The following is a 14700-nucleotide window of genomic DNA, read 5'->3' as shown; positions in this document are numbered from 1 at the left end:
AATCATTGCTGTAGTTCACAGCCCTAGAAGTCAACTGCTACCTTTGCTGCTTCTGTTGAGTATGGCTGAAGTTAAACCACATGCTTGAGCAGAGTCTTTGTCCCATCTTACCTTTTCTTCTTATTTGAGAAACCCTTGTACAGTCTGTGAAGATTGAAGGCTTTGAGGGTATTCTCTCCTGTCAAGCAAGACACACCACTTCTCTTTTTAGTCACCTAGAACTGTTTTTTCTCTCTCCTAGAATTAAGAACCATCTCCAAAAAGCAACACAAGATTAATTTCAAATGAACTTTAATAATTTTTTTTCTGCCCAAATACTGTACATGCAGAAGCCATGTGAAGAATTTTCTCCTCAAGGGAATTGGCAAGAACATCATGTGAAACAGCTGGAAGTCCCTCCCAGCTGTCCACCTGCCACCCAGATACCACAAGTTTGGAATGATGCTGCACATAGAAAATGTAAAGAGCACAGATATAAAAGGCTAATTGCTTCTTATCTAAACAGTGTGCTTGTCAGTCCCTAACAGCTATCTTTCTCTTTGTAGGATGCATTTGGAAATTCTAAAAAAGGGGTTCCTGCCTTCTGTGAGTTTACATGCTAAAGGAATTGGTAGAACTCTCGGGCCCACTTTCCCAAAGGAAACAGCCACTCTGCCTTCTGAGATGATACTTGGTAAAAGACATTTGGGAGGGAGGAATGGTTTTAAAGAGCAAAATACTTGGAGGGGAAGTAAGTTCCCTCTCTCCTCCCATCAGAGAGCATTTCCTTTAGAATTCTCAGATCTTTACCTTGTCCTGTGTCCTCTGAAAGCAGAGGTGAGGATGACCCAGCTTTATCTGCTGTGGGAACACGGACCTATTCAGGATGCAGCTGAGACTGTGATATCACATCAGCACCTTGAAAATTGTCCTTTAGAGACAACCCCTAATTATTTCTCATCATAATAGAGAAAAGGAGGAAGAGCAAACCATGGACTGGTGAAAGCAGTCTGTTAGGACTCCCAGAGTTCTTGTCAGAGGCAGCATCTGGGTGTGAACCAGATGAGAGTCTGCACCCAGCTTGGGCACCAGAGGCTAGATGAAGTCAATCCATAGAACCAGCCGCCAGAGGTGCCAGGCTCGCCACCCTCAGCAGCTCCCAATCAGAGATTTATAAAACCAGGAGGGAACCTGGAGCAACTAGCTCATGCTCTGATTTTACAAATGAGGAAGCTGAGACCCAGCAAAGGGAGAAATCCTACACAAGGTCACAGTTTCTGGCAAAATGATACAGAACAGCTATCCCTGTCCAGGTCATTGGCTAATATAACAGATGCTCAGTTGTCCCTGGAATTCCCAGGCCCCTTTTACGTTAGCCAAGCGGTCGGGAATCCATCCTAGGGACCCTTCCTAGCATCAGTGTGAACTCCCTGGGAGGCTTAAGGCTCTGTTCTTACAGGCCAAGTTTCCAGCCAGATCCATGGAAGGTTTCTCCCAAGCAGTAACATGCTGTTCAAGAAGCACCTGCCAAAGCCAGTCTAGGCCCCTGGGAGGGTATGAGTTCCTCTCATTGATGTAGCTTTCCTCACAGGCACAGCCATGCTGGGCCTGCAGAAGCCCAAGCTCAGGGATGGGGGGGGAGGGGAGGGGAGAGTTGCTTTGCTACATGGGAAGATTAAGCCCTTTTGTCAGAGAACAAGGTCTCACTTTTAGGCATGCCAACATCTCCACCGGCAGAGTTGGTGCCCAAGGAGGCCAAGTTGCTCTCTTTGGCATCACTGACATTGCTCTGAGATGCTCAGGCACTCTTTTAAAAATAACCCTTTCCCAGACAGACCAGACCAATCCAGCCACCACCAGCCCCATACATCCGATTGTATGGAGCTCCCCTGCTTTAGAGATCCTGGTTGTTGTGTTCTGCCCCAGTCTCTTCAGACCTGGGTGTGAAGCAGACTGGAGAGAGAAAGCAGGGGATGTCTCTGACTATTCTCTGAAAGACAATCCAGTAGAGGGAGCAGCATTCTAAAGAACCTCTGTACATGTCAGGCCATTGAAGAAGACAACTCTGAAGAAAGGAAGAAATATGGAGGAGGAGGCAGGGATGCAGCCCTCTTGTTTTCTACTTCCCTGCAGCCACTGTGGAAATGCTGCCACATAAGCTTCTGGCCCCGGGATGGAGGGCCATGTCTCCCCACCCTGGTGGAGAGCAACTCAGCCACAACATCAGACAAAGGCAGCAATTTCTTACACAGTTCACACAGTGCTAGAAGCAATCAGAGACACAGAAGAGCAGCCTTACTAAGGCCCTGCTGCTTTCTAGGCCAAGGGTGATGGGGGAACATTGAGGTATTGGGAAGAGGAGCTTAGCATCTCCTGGGCAGCAGGGCCTGGAGTGAGGCCCCTAGAAGTGTCAGGACTCATGGTAAAGCAGTCTAGATTGTGCTACATTTCATTTCCAAAGAAGTGCCCTTAGAGGGCTATATTGTCTTTAAAAACAGAGGCTTCTGCTCTCCTCGAGGCTGGCAGTACAGAAGAGAGCTCAGACGATTTCCTGGTGGGAGGCCAGCCCCCAGGAAAGCTGGCTTGACCTCAGCACTCCATTCGGCAGTGATTCCACAAGTAAGAGGCGATCTGCGGGATCTCTTTCTGCAGTTCTCCTCATTTCTGCCTCAGCCCCAGAAAAGGCTGGCATTGCCTGGGACCTGCTGGATCCCGAGAACCTCCTAAGTGCCCTTTTCCTAGAACTGGGTGGCAGAAGAGACTGGATGGGGAGGGACTTTCAGAGATGGTTCTTCCCTGAAAGATCAAATCCTCACTGTCAAACCAAGACTTGGCTCATTTATTGGAGCCTGCTTTATAGCAAAGGCCCATCATAGACTTCCTGGTAGGGTAGAAGTCTCTTAGGAAAGTGGGACAGACTGAGCAGAGCAGAAATACGAAGACAGATGCTCTGAGTCATCTATCTCAGCCCCTGCCCACAGCTCAACATCACTTCAGGGCTACTTTTGTTTCTGCCACATCCCTGACAAATCTGGCCTGATCAGAGAATGAGTCTTCTCCTGTGACCACTGCTAGGTTTCATCTGGGGCGAGAAGCCAAAGGAGAACCTAGAGGATCATGTTCCTTCCTTCCCCACATCCCCTCCACAGAGGGCAGATCTGTTTCCCCCTGCCCAGGGAAGGCCAGAAATTACACTCCTATACTCTCTGCCCAGCACAGGCAGAGTGGTTTCTCAGGCAACCTCTGAATCTAGGATCCTGAGAAACACAAGTTAAAATCCAGCCACTCTCTCATGCATACACAGCCTCACACCATTCGCCCTCATGGTGGAAATCCAGGTGGGGATTCTTATTTGGTGTAAAGAGTTAAAAAAGATGAATTCCCCAAGGTCAAGTTTGGGGAGTTGCATTCCACTGAAGACTGGAAGCCAGGGATTGTAGACAGGTCAGCCCTAATTGCCAGCCTATCAGGTGCCCCCCCCACCATGCCCAAGCTGGAACTTTCCTCATGCTGACTTCCCTCAGAAACAAGGGCACCAAGGCCTAGAGCTACCCAAGGGCAACCTCTCTGCTAGCAGCTCCCACCTCCTCCCAGTGCCCCCCTAGAGGCAGGAGGATGTTGACAGTTCCCATTTCTTGGGAGTGAGTCAGTGCTACCATAGCAAATATCTATGCTATCCGTGGTTCACTAATGCTATCCCCACTCCAAAAGTGGACTTTTATACCATCCAGAGAGCGATGGCTGTACAACCGAGTACATCATCAACAGAAGACGGAAATACCCTTTTGCCCACAAGCTTTTGCTCTGTCCCCACTCTACTAGGGTCAAAGAGGACAGAGCACCGTGGCCCATTTTTAGGGCACAGTCCAGTCCAAACCTGACTGGGGGTGTGTGTGAAACAGCCTGGCCACCCCTCTCCCTGCTCTGTGCCCACAGTGGATCTCTTGTCTAAAAGTGCCTGGAGGAGGCGCAGGCACTACCTTTGTTCATTTCCTTTCTGCCTTACCCACATTTTGCCTGGGGCTAGGATCCATGACTCCTAGGAGGCTACAGCCTAGGGAGGCCCCTTGGACTAAGCCGGCCTTATGCCCCCATTCTCCCTTGAAACTTAGGTACAACTGGAAATCAAGCACTCAGGTCAGTATCTCCACTATTACCTCAGTAGTTGTCTCTGCCTAGCTACTGGGGCTGGAGGAATGTCAGCACTTGAAAACAGGCTGGAGAAGAGGCAGAAACAGCACTTTTCTATACCAGGACCCCCTCTTCCTCTAGGCAAGGACCCAGAGTGGCTCTTCCCATCTCCTGGAAGCCTCATCTTTTACCCTAGAGCTGAGGAAGGAGAGGGGTAGATGTGGCATTCCTGAGCCAGACTTCAGGAGGCCCTGCAGCCACGTCAGGGTCCAGTCCAGGCACTGGTCCCCACTACAGGGCCAGTGGTCATATGGAACCGGTGTCTGGCGGGAAGGAGTCCCAACCAGACAAGGGTGGGCAATAGAGCAGAGGCAATGGGGTGCCCATGAAGGCCACTTCCCTGGAGGGCAGCAGGAGCAGGCAAGAAGGCAGGGAGTCCAGGAGGGGTGGAGTATTGCTTGTACAGAGCTGGTGACTGTGGCAGACTGGCGCCCAGAGGCAGGCTTCATGGAGCCAGCAGGCTGGAGCCTGAGTGTGTCTGAACTCCAGGTAGAGACCCGTGTCTGGAAATGAGCAAAACAAACAAACAAACAAACAAACAAAAGCCCCAGTGCCCAATGAACGGCTTCATGCAGCTCATCCACAAGGCTAGACCAGGTTTTCAGCACTGTCTCAGAACAAGTCAGCCTCAGCCCTCTTTACCCTGGCAAACAGCTCTACCCTGGGCACTTCTTAGCAAGCCATGCACTCAGAGATGATCCCAGAGTGAGGACGACCACCTTTGGGCCTGGGGAGAACTGCTTATTTTGGCAGATAACATCCTCTCTAAGGACAAGCTCCTGGGCCCACCAGGAGGACTCCTTTGGCATGTTGGAGGACAGGAGACCGGCAGCTAGAAAAGAGGTGGGGGATAAATACCAAGGGAATCACTGGCATTTCCCTCTAGAGTGTCTTTGCCAATACCCCTGGAAACTATGACCTCCTTGTGCTCGCTTGTTGGAAGTGGTTTCCAGCACCAGGGAGCCAACAGTTTCAAAGCCCTGCCCTTCCTGGGCATCTTCTGCTCCCCTGGGGCCCTAGCCAGGGAACATGCCACATGCTGCAAGGGGGCATTCGGTGAGAAGGGCTGTCCAGGGGCTAGGACAAGGAGGAGGAGTGAGGGTTCTCAGAGGAGCCCAGGTGTGGCCAGCTGCAGTGGATGCTACATTCCTCAAACACAGCAGCAATGCTGGGAGAGGCAAGGGTGAAAGAAAGACAAGACAGAAAACTGAGCAGAGACTACCAAGAGGAGGCACAGGCGGGGAATACACAGGCTCTGTCCCAAGCAGAGGGCCAGACAAGATCAACCAGTGGCCACACACCCCCTACTTCTACCCCTGGAGACTCAGGATGTGAGTTGGGTCTATACAACACTCCTTTGGATTTCTTTTCAAGAAGGTACAAAGACATGGATTTCAGACCATGTGGTCACCAGGATTGACTAGATCTGGACAAATGAACAGATACAATGTGACCACACACACAGACACATACACACACCACACACACACCACACACACACACACAGACACACACACAGAGACACACACACCACAGTCTCCACTGCCAACTGGGACAAGCCCAGTAGCCAACAGGCATGCAGCAGGATGAGGGGCCCAGGACACAGACTATGTACAGGGGAGGTGGGACCCACAGGCTCCCTTCATACAACATCCCTGGCCTCTCATCCTCAGTGAGGTCCTTAGGAGCATGAGGGGCTGGTGGCACTCTCCAGGGAGGACTGGGACAGGCGCCTGGTGAGGGATCCCAGCGTGGAGTCAGCCACGGAGGAGGTGGGGAAGAGTTTGTACCAGCCGGTGACTGCAGCGCTCAGGTCCAGCTCATCCAGCATGATCTGGGCCATGCCCATGAAGCACTTGTGGTCCATGCGGCCATAGTCGCCCCAGACGATCACCTAGCAGCCGGGGAGGAAGAGTGAGAAGCTGAGCCACCTCCCTACTACAGGACTGGGCAGTGGCTCAGGCACATACAAGCTTCAAGGCACAGATGGGAAGAGGCAGGACTCAGACTGATCTGGGACAACAACTTTCTGAGCACTTGAGACATGCCTGACTCAGTCCTAGGGACTTTGCATTTCAACTAGTACAACCAGCTACATGAGTTGGGGTACTGTGTATTATTTCTATTCAGGGGAAACTGCAGCTCTGAACAGCTCATTAAACCAAAGGCACTCAGTGAATTGTGGCAGCCTGGTGTGTCTGGGCATGTCTGGCTCTAAGACCTCCCAGCATCCAAGTTGACCACTTTTCTCATGAAGAAGCAGACTGGGGGTCCAGGGCCTGGGTTGTAGCTGCCCTTTGCTTCTTCACTGTGGGTCTTACCTAAGTTCCCTCACTGGACCTCAGTGTTTCCACCTGCTACTCTAGTAGAGGCAACTTGATTAGCTAAGTGCCTGCCTGCCTTCCTGCCTGCCTTCCTCCCTCCCTCCCTCCCTCCCTCCCTCCCTCCCTCCCTCCCTTCCCTCCCTCCCTCCTTCTCTCCCTTCCTTCCTTCCTTCCTTCCTTCCTTCCTTCCTTCCTTCCTTCCTTCCTTCCTTTCTTTCTTTCTTTCTTTCCTTCCTTCCTTTCTTTCTTTCTTTCTTTCTTTCTTTCTTTCTTTCTTTCTTTCTTTCTTTCTTTCTTTCTTTCTTTCTTTCTTTCTTTCTTTCTTTCTTTCTTTCTTTCTTTCTTTCCAGTCCTGGAGCTTGAACTCCTGGGCACTGTCCCTGAGCTTCTTTTTGCTCAAAGCTAGCACTCTACCACTTGAGCCACAGCACCACTTCTGGCATTCTCTGCTTATGTGGTATTAAGGGATCAATCCCAGGGCCTGGTGCATGCGAGACAAGCACTCTACCACTAAACCACATTCCTAGCCTGAGCTAGGTGAATTTCAAGCTTATGTTTTTTAGTACATCTAATATAGGGTCTAGGCTTAGAACCCTTTGGAGTTCTGCAGTTCTTTTGTCGTTGTGGGCCTAAACTCCCGGCCTGGGCACTGTCCCTCAGCTCTTCAGCTCAAGGCTAGCAATCTACCACTTAAGCCACAGTGCCACTTCCGGCTTTTTCTGCTTATGTAGTGCTGAGGCAAGTACTCTACCACTAAGCCACCTTCCCAGCCAAACCTTTTTTCTTTTTAAGCTGTGTATATCAGGCATTTGGTTACAATTTGGTTATAATTTGGAAAGCTAACACACAACCCAAATGAGAAGTCAGACAGATGCAGCTCTGGCCATTTCTCTGTCACCTACATGGCCTCAGGCAAGGCTACCAGCAATCACCACCATCATTGTTAATACTTAGTGTGTCTGGTACTATTAGGCCTTCTAGATCCATTGTTCCCTTCACCCAACACAGGGCCATTGCCTCTGAGCTGTAGGCCCACATGAGCTCAGGTTCCATGGAAGGGGCACAGTGAGCTTCCCTTGGGGGAATGCTGTGAAGGACCAACCACATGTGTGCTAATGAATTTGTCACTGTCAAGTAGCTGGGATGAGTCACCTGGGCTTGAGCTCCACTTGGCTGAACTATTCATTGGCTGAAACCCCAACAAATCACTTCACTTTCTGAGACCCCATTTCCTGGCTTGAAAAATGGGGAGAATCACATATTTTTCACAGGATCATCTCCAGGATGATATGAGGTCATTCTGGAGAGCACTTAACACAAAACTAGGCTCCTAGCTGAGGTGTAATGAATGCTAGCATCAGGTAGGAGAAGAAAGAAGTGGACAAACAACCCTCCTTCTCCCTACAAGCTGTGCAACTTGCAGAGCAATCTCATTAACTCTTAGAAGAACCTTGGCTTTATAGTGGTGCTGTGGCTCAAGTGTTAGAGCACTAGCCTTGAGCTAAAGAGCTGAGGGACAGCGTCCAAGCCCAGAGTTCAAGCCCTACAACCGGAAACAAAAAATAATAGTTGTTCATAATATCAAAAAAAATAAAAAAAGAAGAACCTTGGCTTTCATATGAATCAACTAGGGGTGCCAGGCACTGGTGGCTTACACCTATAATTCTAGCTACTCAGGAGGCTGAGATTTGAGGATTGCAATTTGAAGCCAGCTTAGGCAGAAAATTCTATAAGACTCTTACCTCCAACTAACTAGCAAAAAGCCCAAAGTGGAAATGTGGCTCAAGTGGTAGAATACCAGCCTTAATTGAAAAAGCTAAGCAAGAGTACAAGGCCCAGTGCCATCTCCCCAAAATTTTAAAAATCAATGGGGGGCAAGAATAACTTCACTGGGTAGTAAAAAATAAATGGTAATAAAAATTAATGTACCTGTTATAGTGCTTGGCATAGAATGAAGCATAAAAACTTTTTTTTTTTTTGTCAGTCATGGGGCTTGAACTCTGGGCCTGGGCACTGTCTCTGAGCTATTCAACTCAAAGTGAGTGTTCTACCGCTTGAGCCACAGCACCACTTCTGGTTTGCTGGTGGTTAATTCGAGGTAAGAGTCTTACGGACATTCCTGCCGGGGATGACTTTGACTCCTCAGATCTAAGTCTCCTGAGTAGCTAGGATTACAGGCATGAGCCACTGGTGCCCAGCAACATAGAGACTTAAAAAAAAAAAACAACAAAAACTTTTAAAGTGAAGCTTTCTGGTCTTTAATGATCTTTAGTGACCTTAAACTAATGCTTTCTGGACCACTTGCCTTTGGCACTCACCTGCAGCACCTTGCCCTGTGGCCCCTCTTCAAAGAGCAGAGCCTGCTGGTACAGAGGATCACAGGTCTTCTTGGCCACCTTGGTCTTTTTCTTGGCCAGGCAGGTCCCATTCTCAAGCAAGTAAGCCTTGATATAGGTGGCTGAGAAGTGAGGGAGAATATGACAGGGAGAGTCTAGGAGAGACAGCTAAGGCCTGCCTTGTCCCCAGTCTCCAGAATCACAGGCTGAGCATGGTGAACAGCATGAGTAGAATGAGCAGGCCAGTATATAGCGGGTGGGAGAGGCTGTCTCCTCTTCCTCTTTCTGCCCTCATATTGTTCACTGGCCTTCCAGCCAAGGTGCCAAGGATTATCAAGAATACTGATTTAGGGCTGGGAAGGTGGCTCAGTGGTAGAGCGCTTGCCTTGCATGCATGAGGCCCTGGGTTCAATTCCTCAGCACCACAGAAGCAAAAAGAAAAAAGCCGGAAGTGGTGCTGGGGCTCAAGTGGTAGAGCGCTAGCCTTAAGCTGAAGAGCTGAGGGATAGTGCCCAGGCCCAGAGTTCAGGCCCCATGACTGGACCCCCCCCCCCAAAAAAAGAGAATACTGATTTAGGCTCACACTGATATCCTTAGTTACTCAGGGGGCTAAGATCTGAAAATTAAGGTCTGAGAATTGAAGCCAGCCTGGGCAGACAAACCCAAGAGACTCATCTCCAAATAACCAGCAAAATTCCAAAAGTGGAGGCATGGCTCAAGTGGTAGAGCACCAGCCTTGAGAAAAAAAGCCAATCAAGAGGATGAGACTTGGAGTTCCCTCCTTTCCCCCCAACCCACCTCCTCACACACACACTATTGACTTAGTCCAGTATGGAGCTAAGGATTAGGGACATGCTAGATGGGGAGGTCAGATGTACACCCTTCCCTGTCAGGACTATTTTCCAAATCCTTCTCTCAGCTCCTAGCCTCACCTGGGAGGGATTTGGAGCCTGGTTTGGGGGTCAGGCCCCGAGCTTCAATTACTTCGACCTCCAGCTGGCCACTCCGGTCCATGATGGCAATGTGTACGTCTCCTGCAAAAGAAAAGAGCCAGAGGTTGGGCAGAGCCAGCTACTGGAGAGAATGCCAGTCTACAGAGGATATTGCAGGGTCCCTGGGAGGGGACCAGGATGGAGCAAGCATGACTAAGGTGTGCCTAAGACATGCTGTGACAGGTCTCTTGGAGTAAGGAGGGGGCAGGACTTCAGGGGACACACCTAGGCTGACACAGATGGCTGCCAGGCTCATAGAGCCTCTCAAGTCAGGGACGCTGTGGGCTCTGGCTCTTCATCTGCCTCTACACAGAAGCCTTTAGTCACTCCCCTTAATATATGTCAAATACTGAAAGATTTCATTGCGAAGAGATGCTGAGCTACAAGCACGCTCAAGATACAAGTCACCACCTGGGAACTGGGTTGACTGAAACCCTTGCCAATGGAGGGAAGGGAAGCTGGCAGTCCTTGGGTGCAGATTGCCGACCACTCACTGGACTCTCAATACAGGTCATCTAGTTGGGGCAGATCCCGTGTGTGGAGTCATGTTGTTGATTTCTAGAAACTCCTAGCTTTGTTCATCATGATTCGCAGAATTTAGAATTAGGCAGTAGTCTCTTGGAACAAGGAGTAGGGAAACTCGATTTTGAAAAATTAGGTGGGCCAGACTTTGGCATCAGTCTCCATTTTAGATTCTCTTAGCCATCATGTACTTTGCGTTCTAGGAAGAATAGGGGTGAACAGTGATTTACATGTTCAGGAGGCACCCCGAAATTCAGCCTCCTCCCTCCACGGATATGTAACCTTTTCATGGAAGGGAGGGTCTTGGGACTTAATCTCTGCATCTCACTACAACATTCCCAATCCAGGAGAACATATGCAAACCCATCTTTCCACATTTAGGACACAAGGGGGCACCACACACAAATATTCTAGAGTGTGATGGCGCACTAGCTGTGTAGAAGTGGGTCACTCTTCTCAAGGCTTTCCATTTCATGACTAAACTGGGGAGGGAGAAAGACTCCCCAGGCCCTTAAGAGCCTGAAAGCAAAAGCTAGGAATTAGGCAAAACCTAGAGCCAGAAGAAAGCTGATCTCACCCTCCAAGGATCCCCCACGGACCCCTCTTCCAGAACAGGTTCCTGTGTGTATTCCTCCAAGGAAGACAAAATTGTGCTGTAGTAGGAGCCTTGACTAAGAATGGAAACCCAAGCTCTACAGTTGACTTCTTTGGCTGTGAGGGCCAAAGCACTGGATAGGGGCTGCATATGAACATGTGGATCAAACAGTGCTCAGGCCAGAGTGATGTACAGGCAGTGAGGAAGCACTTCTGAAAGGCTCTTAGAAAGGACCATTTAAGGCCAACACAGCTAAAACCTAAAGGCAGAGGGGAGGGACCTTGAGAACTCTTGGAATGAGCTATGTTGCAGCCAAGTGGACTAAGGGTAGGCTTTGGGGAAGTTCTTCCAAGCTGGAAGGAATAAGGAGAGAGAATTATGAAAAAGCTTCCAGGTATCCATCATTGTTCGGAATAATAGGTCTCATCACCCACAGCTCTTAAGGGATACATTAAAATAGTTCATGTGAAGCAACTACAAGAAGCACAATAAATTAGGTATTACTGCACAACTCAAGAAGGTCTTATTGTTTCCATTTTACAGATGAGGAAAGTCACTTACTTGTCCAAGGGTGCAAAGGTCACACAGAATTTATGAATTCACCCCAGCCAATGCAGTGACTATTTTTCTTTATACAGCAGGTGGAGAGGGGGCAGGCAGTGAAGTGACATGGTAAAAGCTGCTGGGTGGAGGAGGGGAGGTCAGCACAAATCTGTCTTTTCTACTCAAAAGAGGACCTGTGAATGCTCTGCTAACTCCTCGACCTTGGTTCAAAGGCCCAGGGGAAGGCTTCTGCTGGCACCATACTGCAGGGTCCCATTGAGCTCACCCTTCCTGCCCGCAGCTACCATTACTCCACTCACCCATGGGGGGTGTGGCCAGTGTCTGTCGCCCCACAATTTGGGCTGGTCCCAGCCCATCCAGGAAATCACTGAACTGGCTTTCAGCTCCAAGCCGGGTAGTAGGGAAGATGAACCTGCAGGAGGGGGCAGAGAGGTACAAAGGTGTTGGGTAGCCTTGGCATAGAGAGTAGGGCTAGTGGTTCTGTCATTCCTTCTGTGCCTCAGTTTCTCCTCCATACAGTATGAGTGTATCACTCAATACTGCATGTTGTTCGACGACCCTACATTTCTGCCCAAATGAAGAAAAATACTTGGATGTCACTAAAGAGGCTAATATGAAAACTCTCGCTCTGATGGTATTTAATTCTGAAGTGTAGGGCTTTCTGAAGTATCCCTCAAAGGCAAGGCTTGCTGGACACCGGTGTCCTCACTGATGCTAAGGCCAAGAGCCAGAGACACAGGCCAGACATTTTAATGCCTGGGGCTAGTTCCAAGAACTGAGGTTTGATTTGCCTATACATTTAAGATCCAAGACAAGAGGATGAGGTGGTGCCCAAAACAGCAACTGAGACTAAAATAACACAGTTACAGGGCTGAGATGAATGGCAAGTGATGGTGGACAGTTCGTGGCTAGGGAAGGCAGGGTAGAAATAGTATTTTAAAAAAATGAACAGTGTTTGAAAGCTGGCCAAGAGCTGGCAGTGGACCAAATGTTCCACGTGCATTATATCATGCGGTGGGAACCATTATCTAGATTCACAGATAAGAAAACAAAGGCTCTGAGAGGTAAGACACTTGTTTTGCTTGCAAACCAGAACATCCAGAGTTATGGTGTGGGTTGGGGCAGATGATGCAGAAAAGGTTCCAGACTAATGGGACACAATAAATGAGAGTTATTATGTTGTTACCCAGGGGAAAGGCTGCCTTTCCACATTCTTAAGCCTGAATGTTCTGGGTGTGGCCATCAGGGAAAGGACAGGTGAGAGGGGATTGGCTCAAGCTTGCTCTGGGCCCACAACGGGCCTAACAAAGTACAAATATCACCTGGCTAGAGAGTTAAAAGGCTAGCCAGGGAAGACTCCTTTGTTGGAGAGTTTGGGCCTACAGCTCCACTGGCCAATGTATGTTTATCAGAGAGAGCCTGTAAGGGGTAGCTCAACCACTACCCCTATTCCCAAGAGGTGACTCATGTCTACGGACTATGACCAGCAGTAGTCTAGTATCACATTCGTAGGCTACTGGGATTTGAGAAGGTTAAATGAAGAAATGTAGACTCTCAAGGTCACCGAAGTTCAGAGCTTACTAAGGAGGTGTAGAGATTTAGGTGAATTGAGGTAAGAGTGTCAAATGACTGGGGTGCCAATGTTGCCTCCACCACCACTTTCTAGCTGTGACTCAGGGTAAAGTGCCTCCGTTTCCTTACTTGTAGAGATAATGATGGTATCTACATCCATCAGGGCAATCACAAGTGCTAAACTATCTCTTCCAGTGTAGGAATCATTGCTCAGAGATGCCCAATGATGCTCTGCACTGGCCAAGATGTAATGCCTCTTTGCATTCAGGGAAGAAGGTACAGTTAACCCTTGCTATCCTTTTGATCCCAATGTATGGATTCAACTAACTACAGAAAATGTGACAGAAAAAAAGTTGTGTCTGTACTAAACATACACAGACATTTTTCTGTTTACAACCCTAAATAATGTAGTCTACAATGGTCAGGATAACACAAACCTGTAATCCCAGAACCTGGGAATCTGGGGTAGGAGGATGGAGAGTTTAAGGCTAGCCTGGGTTATATAACAAGACCCTGTCTCAACAACAACAACAAAAATTTTTAGTCTATTTATATTGCATTTACGATTGTATTTGATGTTAAAAATAGCCTAGGGATGATCTGATATATTCAGGAGGATGTGTGCAGGTTAATACAGATATAAATACTATACCATTTAATATGAGGAACTTCAAATGCATGGATTTTTGTGGGGAATGGGGGGTCCAGGAACCAATCTAGGACTCTTAGCGGTACCAAGAGTCATCTCATTAGTGAGAGACATAATCACTGAATATTAAATGATGAAGCCACAGAATCATCAGAGTGGAGATTAGAGGGTCTTACTAAAACAGAAGCAGAGAATCTTAGCCATAAAACGATCTGCATTGATTAGAGAGATTATTGATTTAGGAGAATATCTAACCTAGTGACTCTCTTGTAAGATAAGACTTTAACATCACAGCTCACCGCAGGCCTATGTGTATCTATACATAAAAAAACTGAGATGCAAGTTCATCAAGTAATGCCTTCTTACCACACAGGGCTTACCTGACCTTCCGATTTCTTTTTCTAAGGCTAGTTTTAACTTAATACAGAGATCTTACTTCTGTATCTAAGTCACCACCAATGGTCTGTAAAACACAGCGATCTAGTCCAGTCTCCTCCACTCATCTCAGCCAGGACAGTTGTTTGAGACTTAGTAAGATTTTTCCTTTACACCCTTCTCCCCTGGAGCAGGACAGCATGAGGAGCAGGGGTCAGGGAGCAATAATCAGACCTAGAACCTAGACACCAGGCATCGAGAGGCGGGGACAAGGGAGGCAGAGGCATAGAGGAGCCCAGACTGGTGGGCTAAAAGCTCCACAGGCAGGACCGGCCCCCCCGGGGGTGCGCACGCACGTGCCGTCGGAGCTGTTGCTGTTGGTGCTCCCGTCTGTGGACTCCCTGCTGCCCTGGCGCGTGACCCTGCTCCGCATCTCCACCGCGATGCCAGTCTCCGTGCTCCGCCGGATGGTGCTGCGCAGCTTCTTGGTGGCCCCTTCTGAGACCCCCCCATATCCCAAGAAGAGAGAGGGAACAAGGTCAGACCACGGATTGTAGTTTCTTGGAGAGTGTTGCCAAAGTCACCCTCTGGGAAGGTGCAG

The 14700-nt window shown here is 48.9% G+C and overlaps 1 protein-coding gene across 1 annotated transcript in view; it reads right to left on the bottom strand.

The window, feature by feature from the left end:
- Nucleotides 1-274: 274 nt before the first annotated feature.
- Nucleotides 275-14700, bottom strand: part of LOC138803471 (regulating synaptic membrane exocytosis protein 3) — a 42122-nt gene continuing 27696 nt past the window's right edge. Inside the window, exons 3-7 of the mRNA XM_069987545.1 lie at nt 14456-14597; nt 11803-11915; nt 9763-9864; nt 8813-8952; nt 275-6064 (exon numbers count right to left, since the gene is read on the bottom strand). Coding sequence (XP_069843646.1) covers nt 5852-6064; nt 8813-8952; nt 9763-9864; nt 11803-11915; nt 14456-14597 — 710 coding nt within the window. The 3' untranslated portion in view covers nt 275-5851. The remainder of the gene's footprint in view (nt 6065-8812; nt 8953-9762; nt 9865-11802; nt 11916-14455; nt 14598-14700) is intronic.

Source organism: Dipodomys merriami, unplaced genomic scaffold (assembly GCF_024711535.1).
Source record: "Dipodomys merriami isolate MVZ:Mamm:240054 unplaced genomic scaffold, mDipMer1.0.p SCAF_34, whole genome shotgun sequence".
Classification (NCBI taxonomy): Eukaryota; Metazoa; Chordata; class Mammalia; order Rodentia; family Heteromyidae; genus Dipodomys; species Dipodomys merriami.
Note: the sequence above shows the minus strand (reverse complement) of the source record. Positions and strands in the feature narration are given on the sequence as shown.